Source organism: Rhinolophus sinicus, linkage group LG09, assembly GCF_036562045.2.
Source record: "Rhinolophus sinicus isolate RSC01 linkage group LG09, ASM3656204v1, whole genome shotgun sequence".
NCBI classification, from domain to species: domain Eukaryota; kingdom Metazoa; phylum Chordata; class Mammalia; order Chiroptera; family Rhinolophidae; genus Rhinolophus; species Rhinolophus sinicus.
Genome location: NC_133758.1, coordinates 88,015,351 through 88,042,857, shown reverse-complemented (window position 1 = coordinate 88,042,857; position 27,507 = coordinate 88,015,351). Strand labels below are relative to the sequence as shown.

The window sequence follows — 27,507 nt, the reverse complement described above, 5'->3', positions numbered from 1 at the left end:
TTATGCTAAGTGAAATAAGGCAACCACAAAATGACAAACATTATATGATTCTACTCACATGAGACACTTAAAACCACAGAGATAGAAAGTAGAATGGTGATTGCCAGGACCTGGGGGAAGGAGGGAATGGGGAGTTACTGTTTAATGGGTATAGTTATTAGTTTGCTAGATGAAAAGAGTTCTGGCAACAGATAGTGGTGATGACTGCACAATATAAATGTATTTATTACCACTGAACTGTACAATTAAAAATAGTTAAGATGGCAAATTTTATGTGTATTTTACCAAGACAAAAAAAGTAATGATAAAGATGTTGATTTTCTTGAAATTGTGTGTGTGTGTGTGTGTGTGTGTGTGTGTGTGTGTGTGTAAAGCCATTCCAACTAAAACACAAGATTTTTTAGAAGTTTAAAGTATGGAAAAATAAACATGCGAACACGGGAAATTCTGGAAACGATCGTAGGTGTTGAGTGGACTAAGACCCACTTAAAATACAAGATATTGGGCCTACCAGATATTAAAATGTACTGCCTACAATAAACAATGGTATAGTAATAAAAATAATTTGATATTCAGGTTGAACAGGCATATCAATGTATCTGTGAATCTGTAAAAAATGTGTATTTTTTAATGCCTGTGTTTACTAAAGACATAATGCTAAGTAACTTTTTTCTCTACAACCAGACTGTCAGAAAGTCTATCAATGAGATTAGAACATTCCACTCTTGCATGGATGATGGATCATTCATGAAACAGAAACAGCCTCAATTTCTAACATAGAGTCAGACAAGGATTTCTCAGACACAACCTGCCACATTTATCTTAACTTTATAGTCTCCAAGTAAACAGGACTCTACGTCAGCTTCTTAGCCCAGGCTTGATGTTAATTAACCCCTGGACAAATAGTCCTGCTATGCTTTAAAGTTATCAAACATTACTTCATTTAACTTTTGTCTAAAATCCACCCTTCAAAATCCTGTAATAACCCTGTTCATTCTTTATTTAGGGAAATGCTGGTAGCTCCTCTAGCGTTTGGTCTCCGTCACAGCAGCAAGTTTAATTAACCTAATTTTGTAAGCCCAAAGATATCCCTGGTTGTCTTTATCAGATCAAAATAAAGAACCTATTAAAAAACAAGTACATACGGAAATTTAATACATAATACACATAGCATTTCAAATCAAGAAAAATATGGCTTATTCAAGAAATGATACTGAAAAAAACAAAAAAAAGAAATGATACTGAATTAATCTTTTGGGAAAAAATAAAAAGAATCTGCTAGATCCCTACCTTTCTCTTTTAAATTCCAAATGTTTTAAAGGTTTCGATATTTAAAAAATAAAATTAAAACAAAACTAGAAGAAAACATTCTTTACATTTTTATGTCATGAATTGAGATCTTCCCCAAACTCAAAAGCTATGACTACTGTATGAGGTTATTTACTGGATAAACTTCTGGCTATGAAATTGTTGGTTCAAAGGTATCTTTCTGTATAAAATGTTCAAAAAAATGTGTAAGCAAAAAAGTATTGGAAAGTATCACAAAGAAAAATACAAAAGATAAACCTAACATAAAAACAGATAAAGAAAATAAAGGATTCACACACAAAAAAAAATACAATGGTCAAGGATTTTCAAATTTCACTCATATTGAAGAAAGGTAAATGAAATGAAAAGATACTGATTTTAATCTATCATATTGGAAAAAAATTCTAAATTTAGTAACACCCAGTATTGACATAAATATGAGAGAAAACTGACATTCACAGATTCTTTCTCACAATATATTTACTATCTTTTGCAAGGGCAATTTGGCAATGTCTTTTTGAATAAATATACCTAAGACCCATCATTCAATGACCAGAAATTTCTCTTACGGACACGACACACAACATAGAAGTCTGAAAGAAGTTCATGGCAGCCATAGCTATAAAATGTTTGTTGACAAGGATCTAGTTAAAATATATTATATCCATACCACAGAATACTCTGCAGCTATTAAAAATAATGATCTATATGTGCCAGTCAGAAAAATCTTTGCACTTCTGGAAAAGATCATGTTAGACAAACCCAAACTGAAATCATAGATAAATGTATATTTTTATATTTAGATTTATATATATGAAAATGGTTTTTTTTCCCATCCCTAGTCCTATTTCTCCCCAAAAGTAACTACTATTGTTTTTTGTATATTCTTGGGAAAAAAGTAAGGCTTATATCAGCATATATGTATGCGCATCCTTTAATTTACATCAAAGAAGTGATGATCTAGATCCATTAGTCTCCACTTTATTCTTTTCACCTATTTTCTCTTATAACACAACCTTACTCATTTTAACAACTGTGTAAGATAAAAGATTTACTTTTTAAGAGAAAACACTAGTCTACATAGTATGATTACTTTTGGCTTTTTTGTTTCTGCAGATATAAAAAATTCTGGAAAGATAGATACAGTAGTGCTCCCTTATCCTCAGTTTCACTTCCCATGGTTTCAGTTACTTGTGATCCAAAAATACTAAATGGAAAATTCCAGAATAAACAATTCACAAGTTTTAAAATGTGCACCATTCTGAATAGTATGATGAAAGATTGCAATCCAGGTCTGTCCCACCCTGGACCTGAATCATCTCTTTGCCCAGCATCTAGGCTGTACATGCTCCCCTCCCATTACTCATTTAGTAGTCAGGTTATCAGATCCACTGGTATTGGTATGAAAGTGCTTGTGTTCAAGTAATCCTTATTTTATCTTATAATGGCACCAAAGCATAAAAGTAGTGATGCTGGCAATTCAGATATGCCAAAAAGAAGTTGTGGAAGTGCTTCCTTTAAGTGAAAAGGTATGTATAGGAAAAAACAGTATATGAGGTATGATCTACAAGTATGGTGAATGCCGCTGCCGAGTGCCATCCAACGAAAGGCAGGGATCTTCAATAAGCAAAGCAGTGCATCGAACCTTAGTGACAGTGTGTGACAAGTTTCAGTTCAGTCAGTCAGGTGTGAGCTACAGTTGAGAGAAGCTGTGTTTTAAAGTGTGCGGTAAATCATGGATCACGAACAAGGCATTAACATGAAACAGGCAAATGGTTTCATGCTCCATCATGCTAACGCACTGTGCCACACATCGCTTCTGGTATGGCAATGTCTGTCCAATAAAAACATTAAAAGTTTGTCCTCATCCACCTTATTCACCAGACCTGGCACCATGCAACTTCTGGCTCTTCCCTAAAGGCAAAATGACCACGAAAGGTAAACGTTTTGAATCGAGTCAGGACATCGAGGAACAGCTACGGAGTCAACTCATAAAGACACTCACAAAAGAGGACTTCCAGAACAGCTTCAGAAGGCAACATCAAGGGGATAAGTGTGTTTGAAGGGGGGGAGGATTAATGGCAATGTGTCTTTTACTGTAATAATTTTTTTTAACATTCACCGTTTTTATCACACCTCGTACAGAGGCATACCTCATTTTATTGCTCTTTGCTTTATTATGTTTCACAGGTGTTATATTTTTTTTCAAATTGAAGGCAAAACCCTCCACCACCAAAAAAATTACAACTGGTTTTATTACAACGGTCTGGAACCAAACTTGCAGTATCTCTGACATATTGCTGTATAACAGGGTTTGGTACTATACAGTTTCAGGCATGCACTGGGGGTCTTGGACATACTCCCAGTGGATAAGCGGAAACTACTGTCTATAAGATATTTTAATAAGGACTAACTCTGGGAACCAAGATTGGGAGGCATGGGCAGGAAGGACAAAATTTATTTTCATTTTATAACCTTTTCATGTTTTAATCAAGTACACACCTATTACTTTTCTGACAAAAGATAAATAATGGTAGACAATTTTATCTAGAGAGTGAAATAATATAAGAGAAATCAAAGTGCACTAATTTCCCCACACTTGTTACACAAAAAGAGCTCTTGATCCTTTTCAGGCTTCTCCAAGTTTCAGACTCATATATATACACTAAACATTTCCACCTGGGCCACAGGCATCTCAAATTCAACATGTCCAAAAGTGACTTATTACATTCCTCCCTTAAGCCTGCTCATTTTACCTAAATTACTGACTGATGCATTCCAGTTTCACTAGGAGCCATTTGATTATCTAAACTAGAAATTAGGGAGACATTCTTAACACTCTCTTTACCCTTTCCCCACATCCAATTACCAAATCTTGCCAACTTTATTTCCTAAATGTTTTTCTAATCCAATCCTCTCCTCTCCATTTCTACTACTTGTCCTATTTCAGACCCACCCCTCTCCCCTAAGCTACTGTAATATCTAACCCATTTCCCTGACTCAAGTGCTTATCTCTCAACTCGTCCCATTCTGTCACCAGAATGACCTACCTAAAATGAAAAGTTGACCATGTCACTCCACGAATCCTTCATGGAACCCCACTGCCCAAAAGACAAAAATTAGCACATGACATATAAAAGCCCTCCTTGATCTAGACTCTATCTAGGTTTCCAGCCTCATACTTCAATACTCCATGCCTTATAATTTATGCTTCAGCAATCCTGAACTATGTACAGTTTGCTAAACATCCCAAGCAACCAGTTCCTCTATCCCTACTGTCTTCTCTGTCTATACAAACACCCTCATCCCTCCAACATCTATGCTCCAACTTTTGTTAAGTCCCATTAAGCCAGGGTTTCTTAACTTGGCACAATTGACCTCTTGAGCTGAATAATTCTCTGTTGTGGGGGACGTCCTGTTTACTGTAAGATGTTTAGCAGCATCCATGGCCTATACTCACTGGATGCGTGTAGCACTCCCCCAGTTGTGATGAGTTTTTTTCCCTCCAAAGGACTCTTCTTACTGTCACACGTTTACAGATTTTGGCATGTATTTTCCCCTTGGACATCTGAATTAGCTGCAAAGTTAAAATTTAACTACGCATTAGCTACAGATTTATATTTTAAGACATTATGTTATCTTCCGTTTTTATGGAACAAAGCTACCATTTTTTTCTTCCTTTTTTTAAAAAAATGACCTTTATCCCACTGAATTTGGGGCAAAACATTTTGCCATACTTTTCTTTCTACCTTGCTACAGCTTGTACACTAGCCTTTTTATGCAAATCTCAACAACTCCTCTAAAAGTAACATGGTTATACTGGAAAGCTTAAAATTTTAAATGAATTGAACTTCAGCATGGTTATACATTTTCCATTTAATGTTTGTTTATACCTGCACTGTCACAAGAATTGTGATCAGTGATTTTACCACACAAAGACTATTTTAAATTACCATTGTTTATAAAGTTCATAAGCTGAATATAATGCAATCTTTACCTTAGTGAGTCTAAATCAATATACGTAAAAGGCATATGTCTAGTGATAAACCTTTGTATTTCTATAACTAGGGAAACATTAACTCATTATATGTATTCCTAAATAACTTTGTGATTAAACTCAAGAATTTCTGGATATTCAATTTACCCAGAAATATAATCTATTCCAAGAAAGTATATTTAAGAAAAACCATACCTTTAAATGGGTAGTAACCACAAAATACTTTTTAAATGCTGAAGTCTTAAAAAGATTCAGAAAAACATAAATTCCAGGCAAATTTAAGAGATATTTAATAGTTCTCCAGTAGTACTGAAACACCATATTCTTTTCCCATGAAAAACTTTAAATGAGTCATACTTTCCTTACTGAATCAGTTTTACTTAACATACACTAAAAAGAGTTAACTGTTTAGTAACTTGAAACTTAATATTCATAAAAATTGCACATCAATATAGCCTAAGGCTGACAGAAAATAAGTATACTTTACTATGTACAATGCTTAGAACACACAGCATCATATGTATAAAGTTTATTTGACATTTATCCGGTAAGGGCGTGAAAAGTTGTCTAAATGCCTCCTAAAAACTCAAGATTCCCACTGTCTAAACTTATACCAAAATTAAACAACTTGAATTCAAGCAAAACACTTTTTCCTGGCACCCAGGCAGATCTATCTATGGTTCCATGCCCAACTTTTAGTAAGTGAACATATTTCTGTCCCTTACACATCGGCCTAATTATTCACTCTGATGCATTCAAGTTGTAACTTTATAATAATTAACTTTTCATTCCTAATGAAATCGAATCATGGTTAGCATAATACTTTTCAATCTGAAAAGCGTTAAAAGGATATACCACCATACCTATAAAGAATTTAGAGAACTAGATTACAGTCAAGTTTTCCAGAACGGTGTGGTGTTTTTTTGTCTGTTATTTTTAAAAAAATAATAAGGGGAGAGGGAAAGAGCTAGGGAAAAATAAATACCCACCCCTCAATTATGTTCATCTTTTACGAGTATATAATTTATTCAAATTTAAAGCTGCACGGCCAACTCTTCAGCACCTACTAATCATATCACACAGGGTGTGTGTGTGTCTGGGGGGCTCTTTCCCCTTTCTCCACACAAGTGCCCAAAGCACGCCTGGCTTGCTGATTCTGCCAGAGGCAGGGAAATTTGAAAAAATAAATTAATCAGACAAACCTGATGATCCAAAAAAGCCCGGAGGAAGTCCCCCAGCACTTGTGGAAGACGCCCACTCTCTGAGCGCTCAGGTGGCGCGGCAGCCCGATGGCTGTCGCAGAAGGTGCCCACACCTGAGCTACGTGTCCGGCTCGACCCACAGATCGGACGGGGGCGGGGAGCGCTCGGAGGAGCTGGACCGCTAAGTGGTCCCGCCGCGCCTCACAGTCGCCGCCCGACGGCAGACAGCGCGCGAAAAGGTGAGAGGCTCGAGAGGGCAAAAGAGAAGGATCCACGACGAAGTGAAGGCAAGATATCAACGAAATAGCGGCCCGGTGGGAAGGAGGACCCAATGGCAGCTCGCAGGGACTCCAGGAGCAGGAAGTGCCCCTCGCCGCCCGCAGGAGCCCGCACGTCCCTGCCCTGGCGGCAACTCCGGGACACCTGTTTGGCCGCGCCCGGGGTTTGGTTCCACCCTCCACGTTCCCCCACACACACTCCGAGGGGGGAGGGAGAAGGGAACCAAGACCTAGAACCCATAGCCTGAGGGCGCCTCCGCCGGCCGTACCTGACATCAGCCGCGGCTCCCTCTCGCCCCTCCTGGGGGGCAAAGAGGGGGACGACACGAGACCAGCGACCTTCGCTCTTCTCGGCAGCCGCAGAAGTGGCTCCTTGCCGCTAGCCGGGGCCGCCGGCTGCCGCCCAGATTATTCCCGGCAACCGCGGCGGCGGCGGCGGCTGCGGCGGCGGCGGCGGCAGAGGCGGGCCCAGCGCGCGCTCCCGCCCGCTCGCTCCGCCCCTCCCTGCAGCGCGTTCAGGCCGCGGCCCGCCGACGGCGCAGCCGCCACCCAGGGGTCTCCGAGCGCTGACGTCGCCGCCGCCGCACCAGCCTCGGGGAAGGGCGGGGCGAGAGGGGCAGGGTGGGGCGGGGCTACGGCGACGTGCGGACATGGGGATTGGCCGCCGAGTGCACGCCCCGCCCTTCTGCGAAGGGGTCTGGGAAGTCGGGTCTTCTGTGAGCAATAGTCTCCTCACTGGCCGCTTCCACCTTTTTTTATCCTGCTGTAGGATCTTGCACTAGCTTCCGGACCTGAGAGGGACTAACGCGGTGAAACAGCTGGGTATGAGGCTGAGGATGTCTTATGGACCTTTGTCTGATGGACAGGGTCTAGCCCTGCAGGAGTCTTTTGACCTCTAGCCTGCTCTTACCCCGTTTTTTTCCCTTTCTCCCACCCCCACCTCCCTTTAGTCAGAATCTCTCTGGCCTTAATGAAAGGAAATACGGCAGGATGAGGTGTGCCAATGGGTGCTGGCTAACCAGATGTGTGAACCAGGAAGTGCTGAAAATTCAGTTAGTGGTAATACCACAAAGCCTTCTGTAGGCACACGGGGTCTTTGGTTCTGTCATTACTTAAGTGCTGCCAGGCAATGGCAGGAGTGGCTTCCTCTGGGCTTTGGAAAACGTATCTTTCTTTTAGTTGACAAAAGGGCTTTGAATCAGAACACTAGATTAAAGGGAGGAGCTTACTAACCATTGAGGCAACCCCAAAGCAGTCTGGAGGTGGAGGTAAGGTCTTGGCTTTATTGGTGTTCACCATCGTCTACAAGGCCTAACTAGAGGGCGAGGATGCTGTTTTGCTTCCTTTAAAGACTCTCATTAGGAAGTTCTTTAGTGACTTTTCTGCATAGATGTTAGGAGAGGGTAGACTCTGGGCTGGAATCTTGGTCTCTCCACCTATTAGCTGTGTAACCTTGGCGACTTATTTAGCAACATGCCTAGAAAAAAATAACGTTTGTAAGTTATTGTTGTTATTTTTCCTCTGATTTATTTAGATTCAGCTCTAGTGTAGTTTGCCAGGATATGCCACTAATAGATCCAAAAGAATCTAACGAGAGAATTTTAAAACACCTAATGATTCTTACCCGGACCTCTCATTTTCCTGGTGAGAAAACTGAGATCAGAAAGATAAACTGATAGGCCCAGGCTAGAAGAGAAGTGCAAATATCCTGACGTCAAGGTTAGTGCTCTTTCCTTGGCTCATGCTTCCAGACTTCTCTCTCATACAGTCCTACCTCCATCCTCTTCTCTTCCCCAACCTGTGCATAGCTACAGCCAGCCTCATCCCCTTCCCTCCCACAGCCACTGTAAAACAAGGAAAGGAGAACGTTCAGCGGTCACAGTGTTCCAAATGGAAAGGAAAGCAAAGCAAAAAACCTCAGGATTCCATATCTCATTTTAATTTTATTAAAATTTATATTAAATAAGGGATAATATTTTTCCAGTGAGCAAGAAACACTTCCAAGGATAAGTTTGGCCACAGCATGTCTAAGAAAATTACTAGCAAGAAGGAATGTTGATATGAACAATACTGGATAAAATCAGCCCCTCCCACTCTCTTAGGTATTTTTGAAAATAGCTATTATTTTGATGAAAACAATACATACTATTCAAACAAATACAATTTTTTTCCAAAATCCTATAATCCAGAGAAAACCATTTTTAAAAGTTCATGTTACATTCTTCTAGGCGTCTCTAAGACTAAAATACACATAAAGACATATACATACAATACTTCATACATGGAATCTTATGTACACAGTTCTTTTCTCTCTGAACAATATGTCATGAATAACATCATTTTAAAAAGTTGCATAGTGTCCATTAAGTGGATATACCATCATTTATCTAACCAGCATTCTATTGATTGACTTTTAGGTTTTTCCCAAACTTTTACTATTGTAAGCAACTCATAAACTTTCTTATGTATGTCCCTTGCACAACTGTACAGTTACAATCTTCTTGGACAAATTCCTAGAAGTGACATTTTTGTCAGCCAATTCTTATCAACTAGAAATGTTGATAATGTTAGCCAACATTATCAACCAGAAAAAAGAAATTTGTGGCCTCTTTGAAAAATATATTTTATATGTGGGACTCCAAATGACCAGATTTTCCCATTTGAAACACAGATAAACCTCAGTATTGTCTGTCTGGTGTGATATTTCAATAATGTGTGTCAGAGCTCCTTGAAGCAGGGTGCTAGACACTGCTAATTGTTTAAAACAATATGCTTTCTTTTTTACTAGCAGAACTCTGATTGTCACGTCCAGCATGACGGGAGCTGTGGGAAGCGAGAAGGGCGGCGCAGGGCTAAGAAAAGACAGTAACCAATATAAGAGTGCGAGCGGGGCCAAAGGTCTCAAGCCTCAAGGTCTGAGCCCCGAATCAGGCCAACGCGTAGTTTTTATTGGTAAACTTCTAAAGAGGTAAAAGATTGTTAATCTCAAGATCTGTGTGTTAGTAGCCTGCTGGCTGTCTTTCCGCAAGTTCCCATTGTGTTCCAGCTTGAACTTTGCCTTCACACACATGCACATCTCCAAGGAATCCATTGAAGGGGAGGGACCGATATGAATCCTTCGGGTCTCAGTTTGCTGAGACTTCCCCTCAAAGGAGCCTTTCCGATATCTCTCCATCGGGCCTCAGTTTGCTGAGGCACTCCCTTGTGAAATCCTGGGAAGAGCGTGGGGGAATAAATGGTTTGACAGCTGTAAGGCAACATCTGATTTTTTTCAGGGTGACAATGTGTCAGTTAAAAATCTTTACTTCCCGAGACTCTTGTAAGCCATGTTTGGCCATGTGACCAGTCAACAAAATTAAAGTGGTTGTTGCTTGCAGGGACTCAAAGCTTTATGGAAGAAATGTGTAGTTTGTCATTGGGACCTGTACCCATTCTTTTTCTTACCAGTGGCATGATACTGGAGGTGGAGCAGCCATATTTCAGCCATAATAACGAAACCCACACACACTATTAATAGTGTAGGAAATCAGAGGTGCCTGGTTCATGACTGCTTTGGAGGCCCAGCCTACCCACTCTGGACTGCCCATTTCTGGACGTTTTGTTATGTGACGGAAAATAAATCCCTCCTATTTAAGGTTTTGTTGTTTGGGTTTTCTGTTATAAGCACTGAATGCAATTCCTAATTGATGCCTTAAGACAAAAGAAGTCATCATTTATTTAGCACTATATGTAGAATTTTTAATAGGGTAAGATGAAAATGGGGACACAAAATGGAAACAAACAAGCAATAGCAACAAAAAAAACACTCTCTAATTAGTTTCCATTTAAATACCCAAATATTACAATTAGATTAACAAATCATTTGTAATTATTAGATTAAATTCTGTAAAGTAAATTATATTCACTGGTATAGTAGTTTTAAATTATGTCCACAAGTTCTTTGATACTAATTCCTTCAAAAGGTGGAGCTGAATTCCCCTCACCTTGAGTCTGGACTGTGCTTAGTGACTTGTTCTCATGAATAGAACGTTGTAGAAATGACATAGTGTAATTTTTTAGGGGAGGCCCACATTATAGTAATGAAGCCTTCCTGCCAACAGCTAATGAGGAACTTAGGACTCCTGACAATAGCAATGTGAGCGACCTTGGAAGCAGATTCTCCAGCCCTAATCAAGCCTTCAGATGACTGCATCCCCAGTCATCTTCACTGAACCTCAAGAAAGAACCTGAGCCAGACCACTCCACTAAACTACTCCTGAATTCCTGGCCTACAGAAACTGTGAGTTAATAAATGTTTGTTGTTTTAAGCCGTTACATTTTGGGATAATTTGTTATATGCAGTAAAGATAACTAACACATCTGGGTATAATAGAGTCTAGCACAATGCCTGGCACATATATCAGTGTTTATTTATGGTTTGAATGAATAAACAATTGAATGAAGTAGAATATATCTTTTTTACTTTAAAGGGTAACATACAATGCTGGTATTATCTTTGATCCCTGACACCTGTATTATAAAAGCATTTTCTGACATGATCATAGAGAAATCAGTTGTGAATATTACCGAGATATAAACATCTACAATCCTGGAAGAAACATACTGAATAGGGCAATAGAACCCTTGAGACTTGAATAATGCTTCCAGTTTTATCACTAATTAGCTGAATTGCTGATGGCAAGTCACCTAAGCCCTCTATATCTCAAGATCACTATCCATAAATAGGGGAAAATAACCCCAGCCTGCCTCAAAAGGTGGTCAATGAGATTATATGTGACAATGTAATTGTAAACCCATTACTATTTGTTGAATTACATTAGGCTCATGAGGTCTATCCTATTGTATTTTAAACAATTAAGCATTAAATATTCTAGCAGTGTACACCACGAAGACTTTTCTTTCAAAAGGTGATAACTTACTGATTTTACTGTGTATCTTTGTAAAATATTAGCATCATTCATAATAAGCAGTTAGGATTTAAGAATATGGCAGGATGGTAGGTTATTATATGTCAGATCTCATTTTATTAGCCTGCTGACAATTTATTGCACTTTAAAAAGAATACATAATTATGACTGGCTTCTTTTTCTTTTCATGAATTAATTTGTAATTGTGGTTGGGTGTGTGTCCCTCTTTATGGTAAGAGTGGTAGTTAAATATACTTAGTAATAGATATACATTTAACCAATAATTTGGTCTGAGTCGAAGAGTTTATCCTAGAGCAAAATTGCACCCAGCAGCAAGAAAATAAATGGTAAAATACATGTCTTTCTCTTTCAGAGAGGAGGACTTGGGCACTCAGGGGAAGACTTAATACAATGAAACATCAGAGGTAGAGATTATGCAATTATTGACAACACACAATTTAATAGCATGGCTAACTCCAGAGGTAAATATGTGAGGAAGAGTAAGATAGAGCCTTAGTGTAAGAGTCAAGTCCTGATTATGTAGTGGATGAACTATTCAAACTCTCTGGTTTTGTTTTATATATTGTTCGTTCTTGCTTTCTGCTGTTCAGCTGTGACTCCAAATCGGTTGAAATTACTGGCTTAACTAGACATCAGATTATTTGTGGTTGTAGATAACCCCTGCTAACTACCATCTTTATTAACCTGAGTAGGAAGAACAACCCTAGAAAGAAAAGGACAGAGCTTCCTTCTTTGGCAATAATGTGCTTTTCAACAGAGCTTCTCATCTCAGATTGAAAAATACCTGCCAGGATAAAGTATTTTCACCCTATGGAACCTAAGAGAGCATTTTCCAAACAGTTTTTATTCCTTGCAGCTACTGCTTCACAAAATCTACCAAGATTTTGAGATAGTTGCAAAGGTTAGTGTTATTTTCTAAATTGACTGACATATGAAAGGGATAAAGGTGAAAGACAGAGCAGAGGAGGAGATAAAGAAAAAAAGAAAGTCTAGGAAATACTTTTAACCTCAAGGGAAGAGGATTCAGCATGACTCACAACTTATTAGCTTACAAGTGAGACTGCCACGTGTGTACTGAGGACTTGTGTCATCTAGAGAAATATTCTCAACTTACGAGGTTTGGCTCCCTGGGATTACTTGTTTTTCTAGTTCCCTGGAAGAAGAATCAGGATTTTCCTTAATTGTTTTCCCTAGTGGGGCAACAAAAGCACAGAACATTTGTTGTAAATGGAATAAATGAAGCCAGCTTTAGTTTAAAAGTCCTAAGCAGTAAATAATTTAAACATGCGTATGCTACCTCTATTATAAATAACTAACTTAACAAATTTTAGCTGCATAACATGGCACTTTTTCTCTTCTTTCTTTTAAGTTGTATTTAAATGTGTTTAAATCTGAAAATGGATGGTGCTAGATACTTCTTTGGGTTTCTGTCCATCCTCCATAGAGCAGCACCCCTCTCTTCCTCATCCTTTTGTCCCGAAATTTCTTCATCAGGTTGGGTCCCCATAGCCATGTTTATATGAAAGGACCTTTCTCCCTTCCTGGCCGCAGCTGATTCAATAGGTTTTGATCCTTTAAGGAATCTGAATCAACCAGATTCTTCTGGGAATTTGGAATTGGGAAAGAGAGGCCTTACTCTCTGTTGAACACTGAAACTGTAACCCAAACATGGGCTTCTAACCCACACACATAAACCCAAGATAAGGGGCACTCACTCTACAGGGAGAGATAGAAATGAAACAGACTATCTGAGAATAGTAACAACCCTAAGCTGAGTGCTCCCTGAGAGAGAAAGGGAATTACTTCCTAATTTCCCACAGTCCCATCCCGTAAAAGGCCTGACTGCTCTTGAGTTCCCTGAATCTCTACACTGTATTCTTATATATGTAATTACACTTTTTGAAGTTAGTTTGAATGGATAATTTCCCCATTACTTAAAATATGTTTCGTCACTTCATTTAAGAGAGATCTAAATAGTTTTCATTTATAAGAGGTAAAAAGTATTTTGAAAGATTTTTGTCCAGTTTTATCCCCCCAAAATTACAAGGTATACAAAGAAACAAGAAAGTATGGCTCATTCAAAAGGGACAGAATAAATTGGTCAAAACTATCTCTGAGGAAGTTCAGACATGGGAATTACGAAACAAAGATTTTAAAACAACTGTTTCAAATATGCTCAAAGAACTAATGGAAAACATGAAGAATGAACTAAAGGACATGAGGAAAATAATGTACGAACAAAATGAAAGTATCAATAAAGAGATAGAAATAAAAAGGAACTAAACAGAAATTCTGGAGCTGAAGAGTATAATAGCCACAATTTGGGAACTGTTGGCTCTCAGACAGCTTTTTTTGTAGGAGACTCTGGGCCTGGTTCCCCAACAGGGGATGGTGTGCCTTAACTCAAATCATAAAATTTGTTGCAGTTTAGTGGGAAGATCTTGGCCTTTTGAGTAAGATTGATGTGTTTCAATTACAGCTATAGATAAAAATAACAGTGACTAACATTACTAGTTAAAGTAGAGAATGCTCTAATAGGGAAGAACTCCAAGTCTAGGACTTCTTACTGACTTCTGCGGCTCACTTACTATATATTAGGCACTGTGTTATAGTTAAGTCACTCTACTAATCACCTTATTTTAATCTTCACACCAACTCTCTGAAGTAGGTGTTATCAACCCTATTAACTGATAAAGAAACTAGTTTCAGAGATTAAGCACTAGGAAGTAGTATAACAGGGATTCCAACCCAATTTTTAAAAAATTGCTTCACTGAGATGTAATTAACATGCAATAACTATATGTACATAAGGTGTATAATATGATGTTTTGGCATATGTGTACACCCATGAAACCATCACCACAATCAAGATAATGAACATGTAGCTATTGCCCCCCTAATTTTTCTCCAGCCACTCCCCACCCCAATCCCATCTCCAAGCAACCACTGACCTGCTTTCTGTAACTACAGATTAGTTTGCATTTTTTAAAGTTATATAAATGAGTCATACAATGTGTGCTCTTTTTTATTTGGCTTTTTCACTCAGCATAATTACTTTGAAATTAAACCATGTTGTTGAGTTTATCAAGAGTTCATTTTTATTGCTGAGTAATATTCCATTACAAGGATATACCATCATTTGTGTATCCATTCATCTGCTGATGGACATTTAATCTGTTTCTGACCCTAAATCTGTGCTACACTCTCTCCAGCTTTATAATTTACTGTGTGGTCATAGAAAACGCAATTATTATCTTTGAGCTTTAGTTTCTCTCACTGTAAAATGGCAGTAATATTTCTTTCCACAAGATGGTTATTAGTAAATGAGAGATAATATGTGAAATCACCTAGTACTGTGCTTGGTACTCAGTAGTTGTTCATAAATATTCGTTTATTTTTCCCCAAGAAAGAAATATCTCCAGGGAGGAACTGAGAAAAAATATAGCAGTACATGCCTTCCTGGACTTTTTCTTTCTGCATTTTCACCTCCTACTTGAAGATTTCTCACTTTAATTTCCCCTGCTTGCCTCTCATCTGTCACCTGTTTTCTTTCTAATACAAATATATACACAAACTCTTTTTTCTTATTCTTGTAGCATGGCTGAAGTAGAGTGCTATTTTCATAAAAATTAAGGGATAAATTAAAAGGTTTTGTAAAGGTTCTATGATTCCATAAAACCAAGCAGCATAAAAATAGTCAAGACACCTAGATGCATGCTTCTATCCCAAATAATTCCAGCAAAGTTAGTCTAAGATATGCATTTTTTTTCTTTTCAATTTTATTTTGACATAATTTCAGACTTTACGGGAAAGTTGCAAAAATAGTACAAAGAATCTCTGTACAGCTTTTTCTTTGGTTATTTTAAAATTTTAATGATTCACTTGAGCTATTCTCTTGCCTCCAAAATTTAAGCTAATAGTGGCTTTGACAGAAAATACTCAGTTAACTTAATGTGATAATAAATTTAACAACAATAACATTTCCAAAAATTGCTTACTGAATACTTGATAAGTGACAGACAACCTGCTCAATATTTAACTTAAACGATCACCTACTCTTAACAACCTTATAAGATTAGGTACTATTAATATTATTATACCCATTTAATAGATGAGGATATGGAGACCAAGAGAGCTTTAGGATCTTGCCCAAGGCACACAGAAATCTTGTGGTGCTGAATGCAAATGAAACCAACTAGATTCCTGGATCTGCGTTTTTAATGCTAATCTTTTAAATCAAGTGTCAGCAAACTACAGCCTTTGGCTAAATCCAACCTATAAAAGAGCTTTATTTAGTCCCAGATCTGCTTTTCAAAGGATCACCATTCTCTGACACAGGTGGCTGGGCACAACCTGATCTGAGCTCCTTCCTAACCTGGCTTCTGTCTTTCAGTTATCTGGCCATTTCCTCTCACTGGCTGCTGTGATTTCTTGTTCTGCTCACAGAAAAACACCAGCCTGACCCGGTAAGTTCTAACTTCCTGACACAGGTCTTTACACTGAGGGTCTCAGGTCTAAAGGAAACACCTAAGTGCCCAGTAAAGTTGATATGCAGCATTAATCTTCACCAGGCTGGGGCATTTCTGGGGCATTTTATGATGACTCACCCCATACATCTTAAATAATACAAAATGATACTGTATATACGATCAAAGTTGGCAAACCTGGGGTAGGCACTGTGGTGCATTGTTCTGATCCCCTTTTAGGGCTGAAAGATTTATACCCCCAGCTACTGGAAGTGCTGCCAGCAGACAAACCTCAGCAGCCAGCCAGCCCTCTTGGGGAATTGCCTCAGGTGCAGATATAGCTGCCTCAGCCCAAGATGAGCCCCCGATAAGGGCATCCACATCCAATGACTGATCAACACAAGCCTGTAAAGACCCAGCCTCCCAACACTGACCTGTGACACTCTCTAGGACCGGTCCAACATCAGAGTTCCCCATCCAGTTGAGTAGAACCTTTTTTTTTTCAGGGAGAACACAGCTTTATTACGCCGGCAGGCTCAGCGGGATCCTTCCCAAAAGACTGAGCCCCTAGCAAGGTTTTGAGCAGGTTTTTATGCGTTGGGGACTTCAGTAAAACCTTTTTAAGACAACGTTATAGCCCAGTTTTTCCCTCTGTCCAGTCCTGCTTTCTTCTTTTCCCTTTCACAGATATTCATCTCCCTAATAAATTGTATGCATGTTGATCTGTGTTTCAGAATCTGTTTTCTGGGAAACATAGCCTATGACAAAACCTAAAACAAGAGGAGGGCTATATCTCAACCCCCTTAAAATTCAACCTTCTTTTTAAGTTTCTGTCAGTGAGTCATATCATTTTGAGTGACTCTGCTACCTAGAGTTAGGTCTTCATACATTAAGATCAATGTTCCACATGAGAAATGAAGAGAAATAGACCCTGTGCAACCTGTCAGTCTTGTTCTCTGCCCACAAATGAGCCCGTAATCATACCACCAACTAGATTCATAATCATCAAACCAATTCAATGGTGATTTGGACAATTACTGAAGCTTTTGGATTTTTCACATTTAATAAGAGGTAGAATTTTGAAATACTTTCAGTATGCCATCCCTCTTTATGACCATCTTTGCTTTAGGGTAAACTTCAATAGACTGTACTTGCACACGTGTTTTAAGGATACTTGAAAGATCGCATACTAGAGAAAGGATGGAAAGTGTTCATGTTTTCCTATCTTTCTGATATCTTTTTTAAAAAATGTTTCCATGGTGATACAACCTAATAAAGTACTAGGTATTAGATAACATGTGTTCTCATCCTGGCTCTGTTACTTATTAGCTGCTTTCTGAGTCTCATTGTCCTCAACCATTAAAGGGAGATATGATGCCCGTATTTTAGAGTGATTATGTTGGTTAAATGAGAGGATATTTACAAAGGCCTACCATAGTACAAGTCCTCAGGAAATGGTAACTATTTTTATAAACAAGCATAATATTGATAATAAGTGCATTGACCAAAAATTTTAAAAGGAAAGATCTTTTCAACAAATATTTCAATTTGTTGCCACATTTTCCATCCCCTAGTAGCAAATACTAATTAGCAAACAAAGATATCCACTATATAGATTTCTATACCGAAATGTGCATAAATGATTTTCATCCAGGGGTCAATTACCTTTAAAGTAAAGGAGTTGGATTAAGTGATTTCTGTTTTTCCCCCAGTGTTTAAAGCCTCATGAGTCTACAGATTAGGATGACCTCCAAAAACAGAAGCAACTGTTATTTCTGGGAATTGAGTCTTTCTCTGTTGAGAGGGGCTGCATGTCAACAGAACTCTAGTTCTAAGTCCTCTTGACTAGTAGTCTACTTGAAAATAATTCAGACTCTCAATCTATTATACCATTGCTTATACAAAATACCTGTCATACAGAAGTAGTAATGATTAAATTATAAAAATGGAAGTTACTGTCCATTTTTTTGTCCTTGTCTTATAGTTGCTTAAACTCTATTTATATTGAATGCATGTTATGGCTCATTATTTTTCTCTCGATACTAATTACTTCTGCTGATTAGTGCTGTGTTTGTATATGGAGGCAGTTCTGTGCAAACACAAGTGAAGAGTTCAACTTTTCCTCTGTCATCTGTTAACATCGTTCTCAGGGACTGGTTTCTCTGATACAATTTCTACAGCTACATCACCTCTTTGGATATGTCCTTCCTAAGACGTGTGCCCTCTATTTCATCTTTGTGTCTAGAATGAGTTGCGTGTGTATGTTTATACTCTCGAACCAATTTAGAGTCAAACCTTACCTCTACTTTGAGCTGGACTTGCCTCCTTTTTTACTGAGTGGATCCATCCTAGCAGACACCCAGGACCATCTTTATTTTCCTCCCCTTCTAAATATCTGTCTCACATCCATTTTTCTACTTCCTGCCTAAGGAGTCTGACCTCCTTTCTCAAAGGAAGCAGAGTAGTATTTTGTTTCTCTTAGTGCTCTACCTGGACCATTTAATACACATATTAGAGCATTGTCAATCCAGATAACATTACCTATCCCCGTATATATTAGACTTTTATCAAGGATGTAAATGATGGGGGAAATGGCCAGGGCTAGTGGTTGAAGGTAGAAAGTGGAGGCTGATGAGCAGGGAGGTAACACTTTATAGTTGAAGCCTGAAAGCTCTGGATGGAAGGTGACGATGGTATACAGAAACAGAACAGAAAGAAACGTTCAGAGTTCAGAAGAACCAGCACCATTTCAATGAGGAGACTGGAATTTGTACCCAATATAAAATGTAGAGGCAAGAGGGACACGCATGGGGGGCAGGAAAGAGTTGCAGGCAGAAATAAGGATCAGGAAATTAAATTTAGCTTTGCTTCTCATGTGCAAATGGCTACTTATGGTTTGGCTGCCTTTTATCTTTGAGGTACAGCCACATCTCCCAATTTTTCAACACTGGTAAGTACAAAGCTCTCAAGGAAGTGAGAAAGGGAATGAAAAGATACGCTGCATTCCCATTTACCAAGCTCCCAGCTGATAACTCAAAGGCCAGTTCACTTTTCTTCCATTATATGTTAAATATGCTTTTAGGGACTGTTGTGATACTGTTTGAAACATTATTTCTATAGGAAAATGCATTCTTTCTTCAAATTGGATCACCTTTAAACGTATTTTTGGAATACAGCTCATATGGAGACAGCGGACTTTTTCTAGTGTACTAACATTAACCATCTACATGTTTCAGATAAAGACAATTCAGGTGGTAAAACAGTGACTTGGCAAGGGCACTATGATGAAACTAAGCTAAAATTGGAATTTCATGCACCTTCATTCAGTCTGTAAAACTTCTTTTTCTATTGGACTTCTAAGGAGCCTTCTTTGCCATGAAAAGATTACCATGTTTCCCCCAAAATAAGCCCTAGCCAGACCATCAGCTCTAATGCGTCTTTTGGAGCAAAAATTAATATAAGACCCAGTGTTATGTTATATTATATTATATTATATTATATTATATTATATTATATTATATTATACCTGGTCTTATAGTAAAATAAGAGTGGGTCTTATATTAATTTTTGTTCCAAAAGACACATTACAGTTGATGGTCTGGCTAGATCTTATTTTCAGGGAAACACGGTATTGGGGAAGGGAACAGGAGGAACAGAACAAACCTCTCTCTCATGCTCTCTCCCTCTCGTTTTCTCCCTCTTTCCCCCTCTCCGCTCTCCCCTTTTCCTTCTACCTCTTCCCTCTCTCATTCTCCCTCCCTCGCCCCCACATCCTTCCTGCTTTGCATTTCTATTTCTCTTCCAATCAATTTCTTTCCTTCTCCCCCTCCTCCTCTTCCAATGCGCCTCTCTCTCTCTCTCTCTCTCTCTCTCTCTCTCTCTCTCTCTCTCTCTCTCTTTCTCTCTCGGAAATGGGTGTGTATTTTGGGGGGGAGGGGAGGTGGTTTGTTTGCTTTTCTCTTCTCTTTCTTTGCTTCCTGGTCTGTCACTGCTCTCAGTATTTGGCCTGCCTCCTTTCAGTCTCTTCCTTTTTATTTTTCAGTTCTTGTTTTTATACCTGCCCCTCCTAGTAGAGAAAAGAATGTCATCATTACTTTAATTTTTTTAAAAAAATTTTAAGTCCTTAACTCTTTCTGGCTCTGTGCTATTATAAAAAGGAAGTTACATAGACAGTGTCTGACTTCCAAAAGTACGGTCTATTGTGAAACTCAGCTGTGATTTTATAACACCCTTGTGATTCCTGACTTTTTTGGTTTGTTTCTCAGTCCCATTAAAAATCTAGTGATAACAACGAATTGCTTCCTTCCAAAAAGGCGTCACAGACATGCCTGATTCACATACAATTTCAGAAGGTTCAAAGACTCCCTGAACCCCAAAGGAGTTTATGATCTCAGATTAAGAATGCTGCCTGTTGTCTCAATATATTTTACAAATGTCACACAATTTGAGATAGGAAGAATTTCTTGAAACATGATCAATTTTAATTCATTTCAGTAAGAAAAGCAGTAGGCCATTTTGTGTGGTTGGCGAGGTAAAAGGGAAAGAAATGTTATCACATTACAAGTAGATTGTAACATTATCCAAAAGGAACAAACATTTATTGAGCACCATCTACTACATACATACCTATATATAAAATTCCTACATGGTATAGCTGTTGTAAAAATTACATATATGTGTATGTATATTTAATATATATATGTATATACACAGATATATACATTTGTGTACATATATTTGTATAGGTATACAAATATGTGTATATATAATATATTAAGTATATAAAATATAAAAAGCATATATATAAATATAATTTTCACAATAGCTGTATCATGTAGGAATTATACTCAGATATGAAAATTGAGATTCAGAGTGATCAAATAGCTAACTCAGGTCACCAACTAGTGAACAATAAATCTAAGCAATGATCCTAACCAACATCTAACTCTAATGCCCCCTCAGAGGATGACTTCTCATTTATCTTTTCTACTCAATACAAAACTTAGCATATAGAAGATACTCATAACAGGTTCAAATTTTGATTAAATTAAATCTAACTGTGTGGGGGGGTGTCAAGTACAGAGCCTTGCAGTAGATCACTGGAGGTTAGAGACCACTTTCTCCACTCCCACCCCCCATTTAATTTCTTATTTTTAGAGAAAAGAAGGGGGACATTAACAGTTCTGAAGAGTAGAGGGGACTCTATAAAATTGCATAGAAATATAATAATTTTACTTCACTCATCAGAGAACTCTGTCAGGTCTATCATTGTGAAGATAACAGGCTGGAGTATGCCAGTTTTCTTTAGAAAGGAATATATTGCAAAGTTAATGCAATATTAACTTGAGGAAACCATGTTTGATTAGTGAGCCCTCTGAACATTGAAGGAAGCATTTTGACTGAGGCTCCTGAAATATAAGGAACAATTTGAAACATGCCTTGGAGGAAAATACAGCAATTTTAACATAAGGAGTTTCTCAAATAAAGTCTGATTTTAAAGGAAAAAGAATCTCATTGATTGAAGAAATTGTTCAAAATGTGGATGCACATATTCTGAGGCAAGCTAATGAAGGAAGCTGTAATGTGAAGAGAGTTGGTGAGGAAAATGAAAGCAATATCAGAATGTGGGCAGCTCTCGGATAGAAGCTGGTTATACTTCAAAAGAATACCTTTAGGGAAGCTAAGAAATACTTAACTAAGTTTAACAGAAACTGTATTGGAAGTAATTATTATCTTAGAAGCCAGTTAAAGCAATGGAGTGATGCAGAATCTGACTTGTGTTGCCCTGATCACTAAGTTCATGATTTAAAAATAACCCCATCTTGACTTCAGGTCAGGGGGACATCACGATGCATAGTTTTTAAATTTCTCCAATCCCTCCTTAAAAACATACAAATAACTAGAATAGCAATAGAAAAATTCTACTCACTACATCCTCGAGAAAACCAACTGACAGAACATCCCCATGAACCTCAGAACGCCAGTGAGTTTTGCCCCCACCTGAACCACCAGCAAAGCAGGACCCATGCAGGACACGTGTAAGTTTAGCAGCTATGCAGAGGTAGTGGAGGGGAGAGAGAGAATTCTAATGGTTCTATAAGTACAGCAATACAGCAGTTGCCAACAAAAATTCAAGAAGAGAGGGTCCCTCCTTGAATGGAATTCTCAGCAAGTGAATATCACGAGAATAACAGTGAAAAGGAGAGGGTTCCAGGCTCCAACTGTGGATAGTGGAATAAAAAGAGCACAGCTACACACCATAGATCAAAGGTGCTGCGCTGGCTTAAATCCTCAAAGAACTGAAATAGCTAATAAAACTGTCCTGAGGAAAATGCTACTGTGAAGAGAATTCAAATTGAGCAGGACGGGAACTCTGAGGGCAAAGAGGAGAAAAGGATCCAACACTGCGGGGAATGCGGACTCCAGAGAATGCAGATCTCAGAAAGCAGGTGTGACTACAGAGAGGCTATTTCATTTCTGTCTGTCTATCATCTATCTATCTATCTATCTATCTATCTATCTATCTATCTATCAATCAATCATATATCTGTCTAATTTGTAATAACAATAGAGGAGAAAGCTCTTAAGCAGTGAAACTAGGAAAGCTATTACAGTGCATCCCAAGCCCCTCCAAGGGAGCCACTTCCTAAAAGCACAGGACACTCAAATTTGTTTATACATGAACAACAGAAAAGAATATTGTTGAACATTAAATACACTGTTATAAAAAAAAGGAAATGGACTGAATAATACAATGGATAATTACTGCATACCAGAAAATATGTAATCAAAAAGCCAGTGAAAACTAAATAATATAACAGAATTATCTAAAAGAATTTAAGAAAATAATAGAAACTATAAGAGAACAGCGTATATTAGAACTAGGAAACTCAGAAATGCGATGGCTAAACATCAGCTGGGGATTGCTATGATTCATATTGGACTTAAGTCACTGTGAAGGCTGGTCTATTTGCACTTTACCCTTACTCATAAAGTGTGTCCCTTTTTGGTCCTAATTGAAATGTATAGATCCCTTCTTCCGGGCATGGCTCTGAACTCCAGTTTTCCCCCAGCCCCCTGTATCTATCAAAAGTTTTGCTCAAATTCTCATCTTTTCAGCTGCTATTTTTCTAATAAGCAAACACCTCAAATCTAAAAGCAATGCCACGTGCCAGGCTCAGATACCTTCACATTGTTCTGAAACAACCTAGGCCTCCATTGTCATAAATAGAACTTGGGAAATACAGTTTACAAAGGAGGGAAGATAGATAGATAACAGATAGATAGATAGATAGATAGATAGATAGATAGATAGATAGATAGATAGATAGATAGACAGATAGATAGGATTCAAGAGAAAAATGAGAGCTGTAGACAGGAAAGAAAGGTCCAACATAAGTGTAATTTATATTGGCAGAAGAAAATGAAACCAGTAGAACAAAGCAAATACAAAAATCCATAATGCAAGAAGATTTTCTTGAAATTAAAATAAATTGAACATTTATATTGAAAGAGCTCACCATTAACCTTGGAAAATGAACCTAACATTTTCAACACCAAGACATATTCTATTAAAACTGGCCAATAAAGAAAAAATGCTATGGACATCCAGGTAAAAAGACCAAGTCACTTAGAAAGGAAACATAAAGTCCTATTTTCATCAGACCGATCCACAGTTAAGACAATAGAGCAACACATTTTAAGATACTCAAGGAAAGAAAACATGACACAGTGATTTTTATATACACCCAAACTTGCTTTTAAGTTTAAAAGCTACAGAAAAATAAAGCAGCTGTGAACATGCAATAACTCCTGGCATATTTTTCCCTGAGAAATCTACCTAGAAAACAAACTTCAGACAACCAAGAAATCATAGGAGATGCTTTAGCTAAGTTCCAGGCACATAATAGCATGCCAATAAATGTTAGTTGAACAAATGGATAGATGTATGGATACATGGATTAAAGAATAAATTTATGAATTTCAGGGTATATCTGGTAGGGAAAAGGAAAGGGCCATCCATATTACTAGTTACCACAGAGCTAAGGATGTAAAGTCAAAGAATGTTAGTTCTGGGAAAATTTTTTTTAGATCAAAATGAATAAACTGTGTTCAGAGTGATTTGCCTACGATACACAGATGGCCCATGGGTGAGCCAGGAAACTGATCCAGAGTTTTCTTAGTGAAGTTCTCTTTAAAAACTCATTCAATGACAAAATATCACCTTTAAATAGCATTATTTATTTTCCCCCCAAATAAACTAATCCCATAGTAAAATATTTCTTGAAGACTGGGGCATAACTTTTTTTTTCATTAACTTTTAAAAGTTACAACAGCAATATATGTTTATTAGAGAAAGATTAGAAAAAAAATTTACTTATAATCCCGTCACCCAGACAAAACTTATGTTACAAACATTTTTTTCACCTTTTTAGACATTTTCATTCTTCAAGCAAATGTACACTAGTGTTTAAAACAAAACTAGAATCGTGTCATATTGTTTTGTAGTCTTTTTCACTAAATATATCATGATCATCTTTCATTATCAATAAATATTGAACTAAATTGCATGAAAAAACTTTAAATAATCTTATATTAATGGAAATGTAAATTTGAATATTTATATTCTGTTTTCCTGAGCATTTCATGATTTCAATTCACTCAATGTTATCTGTATATAGTATCTCTTGTCTACCTTAACTTATATTCTCCCTTTATATATGATTGATTGTTCTGAATCTTAAACTTGCCAAGCTGATTAGTTACAGCTCCTTGGTACCTCCTGAAACCTGGAGGCAGTGTCATCTAATGGGATTTTTCCTTTGATGGGGAAAAGTGAGAGACAATGAGAGGGGGAAGGAACTGCTGTGTGCTGAGGGGAAAGGAACTTGGAGTGAGTAAACTAATGAACTGGGGGTAAATATGTTGGCCTTGTAGATCAAGCCTCTCATGGAGATGCCATAATCCTGTGTGGTTCTGGGGAAGAGAGAGGCTTCCTGTTTATAGTAGGGGATTAGAGAATTCTGGAGAAGCTACGAGAGCACCACAGGCCTGGCTGCTAGTTGGCTGGGTTAGAGGAACAGCATTCAGACCCTCTTCCTGTACTGGCTTCACCTCACATCATGTGAAACATACTAACAGGCAACCACTTCTCACCGAAGGTATTTCCATCTAACCAATGGAGTCTTTAGATGCAGATGACTACTTGACTTGATGTTACCTTTATAGATATTCAGTATTTATTAATTTCAGTTTTTTCAATATATATTTTTTGTATTGTGGGCCCAATAAGTTTTATGTTGCTTTTATTTCTTTTTCAGGCATCTGGCCATTTTGCAGGCTCTTGAAATACTTGTGGGCCTGGGCACTGTTCCTCTACTGCCCAATGCAATGCATGGGAAGGTCCTGCAACCAACTCGGGGTCTGCCCCACTACTGCATAGGCTTCCTGTCCCCATATCTCTAAGGCATTGCTATGGACGGGGCCCCTAGCTCTGTTGGACCATGGCAATGCCATGTGTGTGCTGCCAACACAAAAATCACAACGAGAAAGTCTAATGCTGCCAGAGCAGAGTTTCTGGTTTTCTCAGTTCAAGTATATACCCAATCCTGAGTAAACCTCTTGGGGATGAAACAAAAACATTTTTGTTTTTGTGACAGATAGGGACCAGAGTTACTTAATTTGAATATTAATGTGTATTATGTACCTAGTTATTAGAGTGGTGCAAATGGATTAATCTCAGCGAGTTTATAGAATTAACTCAAAAAATTTTACCCAATAGCAATAGGTTCTCGGGGTAAATTGTTTGGATTCTGTTCCCAGTTCTGCCACTAGAAACCGAGTCATTTAAGAAAATTAGTTCACCTCTCTAAGCCTCAGTTTTCTCACCTGAAATATGAAAATAGTAATAGTACCTACCTCATATAGAATTGTTGTGAGTACACCATGAGATAACGCATAAAAATCACTTTAGTATAGAGCTTGGCATGTATTAATCCCTTTGTAAATGTTGGCTGTATTACTATTGATATCATATATTCAGATGGAGACTGCAGCCAAGAAATCAACAGAAGGCTGAAACTCGAAAGGGCAGCAGTGGAGGAAGTAGATCACCAAGAGCAAAGATGTATAATCAGAGACTTTAGTCTAAGGCTAAGATCATCCACACCCTCGTATTCCCAATTCCTATATACAGATGGAAAAGTTGGACAGTGAAGAAGACTGATAGGCTCACAGGTTAAGAATGGTTACTGCATTTTTAAATAGTTGGGGGTAAAAATAAAACGATATTTAGATGTAATAAATCTTAGCATGATAAGACTAGGATATTACTTATCAAGAAGTAGAGTAAAATTTATGTTAAAAGTTGAAATTTCCTGAGTGAGAACAGGGTATTTCTATAGGAAATTATAATCTATGATGTAGTGGTTAAGAGCCCTGGGGCCAAATTGCCCCACAAGCCTCAGTTTTCTTATATGTAAAATGAGAATATTAAGAGCACCCACCTTGGAGGGATGTTGTGATCAAATTACATAATGTATGTAAATTGCTTCACATATTTTTTGACAGGTCTCAACAAATATTTGCTGCTGTTGCTGCAACTGTTGTTGGCATTACTATTATTAGTAGTAGTAGTACGACTGTTATCTCATATGAGAGATATAAAGGCCCTGTTTTCCCCACCCTGGCTTTCTGTGGTTATTTGTATAATGGGTTTCACCACTGTCTAACCTTGCAGGTGATGGTGGCTTTTCTTTCTTTACCTTCCTACCCTTATGGGTGTTAAAGACCCCCTTTTTCAGGGTTTTTTGAAAGGAAGAGTTTTCAACAAGAGCCCAGTACATGTTGGAATGTCGGTTGGCATTCTTTTGGTAGATTTTGAACTGCTTTCTTGGCTCTTTATTCTGACTCAGTGTCTGATATATTGTTATTATTATTGGCGTTATTTGATATACTTGGCTCTTGGCCCTGCCGCCCAAAGTTCAATCCTCTTCCACTTCACACCTAGGTTTCTAGAAAGCTTACCTGAATCTCACTTATCAGGGTCCATTTAATTGGGATCATAAAAAACATCTTGGGTAGAATAAACAAGGCTTTTGGAATTCAGCAGACCTGGGTTCAAATTCCAGTACCACTACTTGCTGGTTTTATAACTTGGATCTGTCACAAGACCTCTCTGTGAGACAATTTTAGTATATATAAAACGGATAACTTAATGCCCATCTCAGTGTGTTTTCATGAGGATAAAATAAGATAATAGACATATATAAAGTAGATACCCTCCAAGTTAGTTTCCACCTATATTTTGTATTACTGTATTTAAATTTG

The 27,507-nt window shown here is 37.9% G+C and overlaps 1 protein-coding gene and 1 long non-coding RNA gene across 5 annotated transcripts in view; one reads left to right on the top strand and one right to left on the bottom strand.

Annotated features, from left to right (window-relative positions):
* The window catches only part of C1GALT1 (core 1 synthase, glycoprotein-N-acetylgalactosamine 3-beta-galactosyltransferase 1), a 34,304-nt gene extending 26,975 nt beyond the window's left edge, over positions 1-7,329 (bottom strand). Inside the window, exons 1-2 of one of the 4 annotated variants that reach the window (XM_019729771.2) lie at positions 7,055-7,329; positions 4,769-4,885 (exon numbers count right to left, since the gene is read on the bottom strand). Coding sequence is in view for 1 of the 4 variants with exons in the window: in XM_074340764.1 (XP_074196865.1) it covers positions 7,055-7,061 (7 nt within the window). In the remaining 3 variants the exon portion in view is untranslated. Of the gene's footprint in view, positions 1-4,768; positions 4,886-6,507; positions 6,951-7,054 lie in introns of those variants that run through there. The other 3 variants (XM_019729772.2, XM_074340764.1, XM_019729773.2) reach the window with 3 other exon arrangements.
* Positions 7,330-7,489: 160 nt separating this feature from the next.
* On the top strand, positions 7,490-19,624 carry LOC141573203 (uncharacterized). Its single transcript, XR_012498879.1, has 5 exons — positions 7,490-7,607; positions 9,574-9,753; positions 10,886-11,064; positions 16,107-16,179; positions 19,098-19,624. It is a non-coding gene; the product is annotated as an uncharacterized LOC141573203 (long non-coding RNA).
* The last annotated feature ends 7,883 nt before the right edge of the window (positions 19,625-27,507 follow it).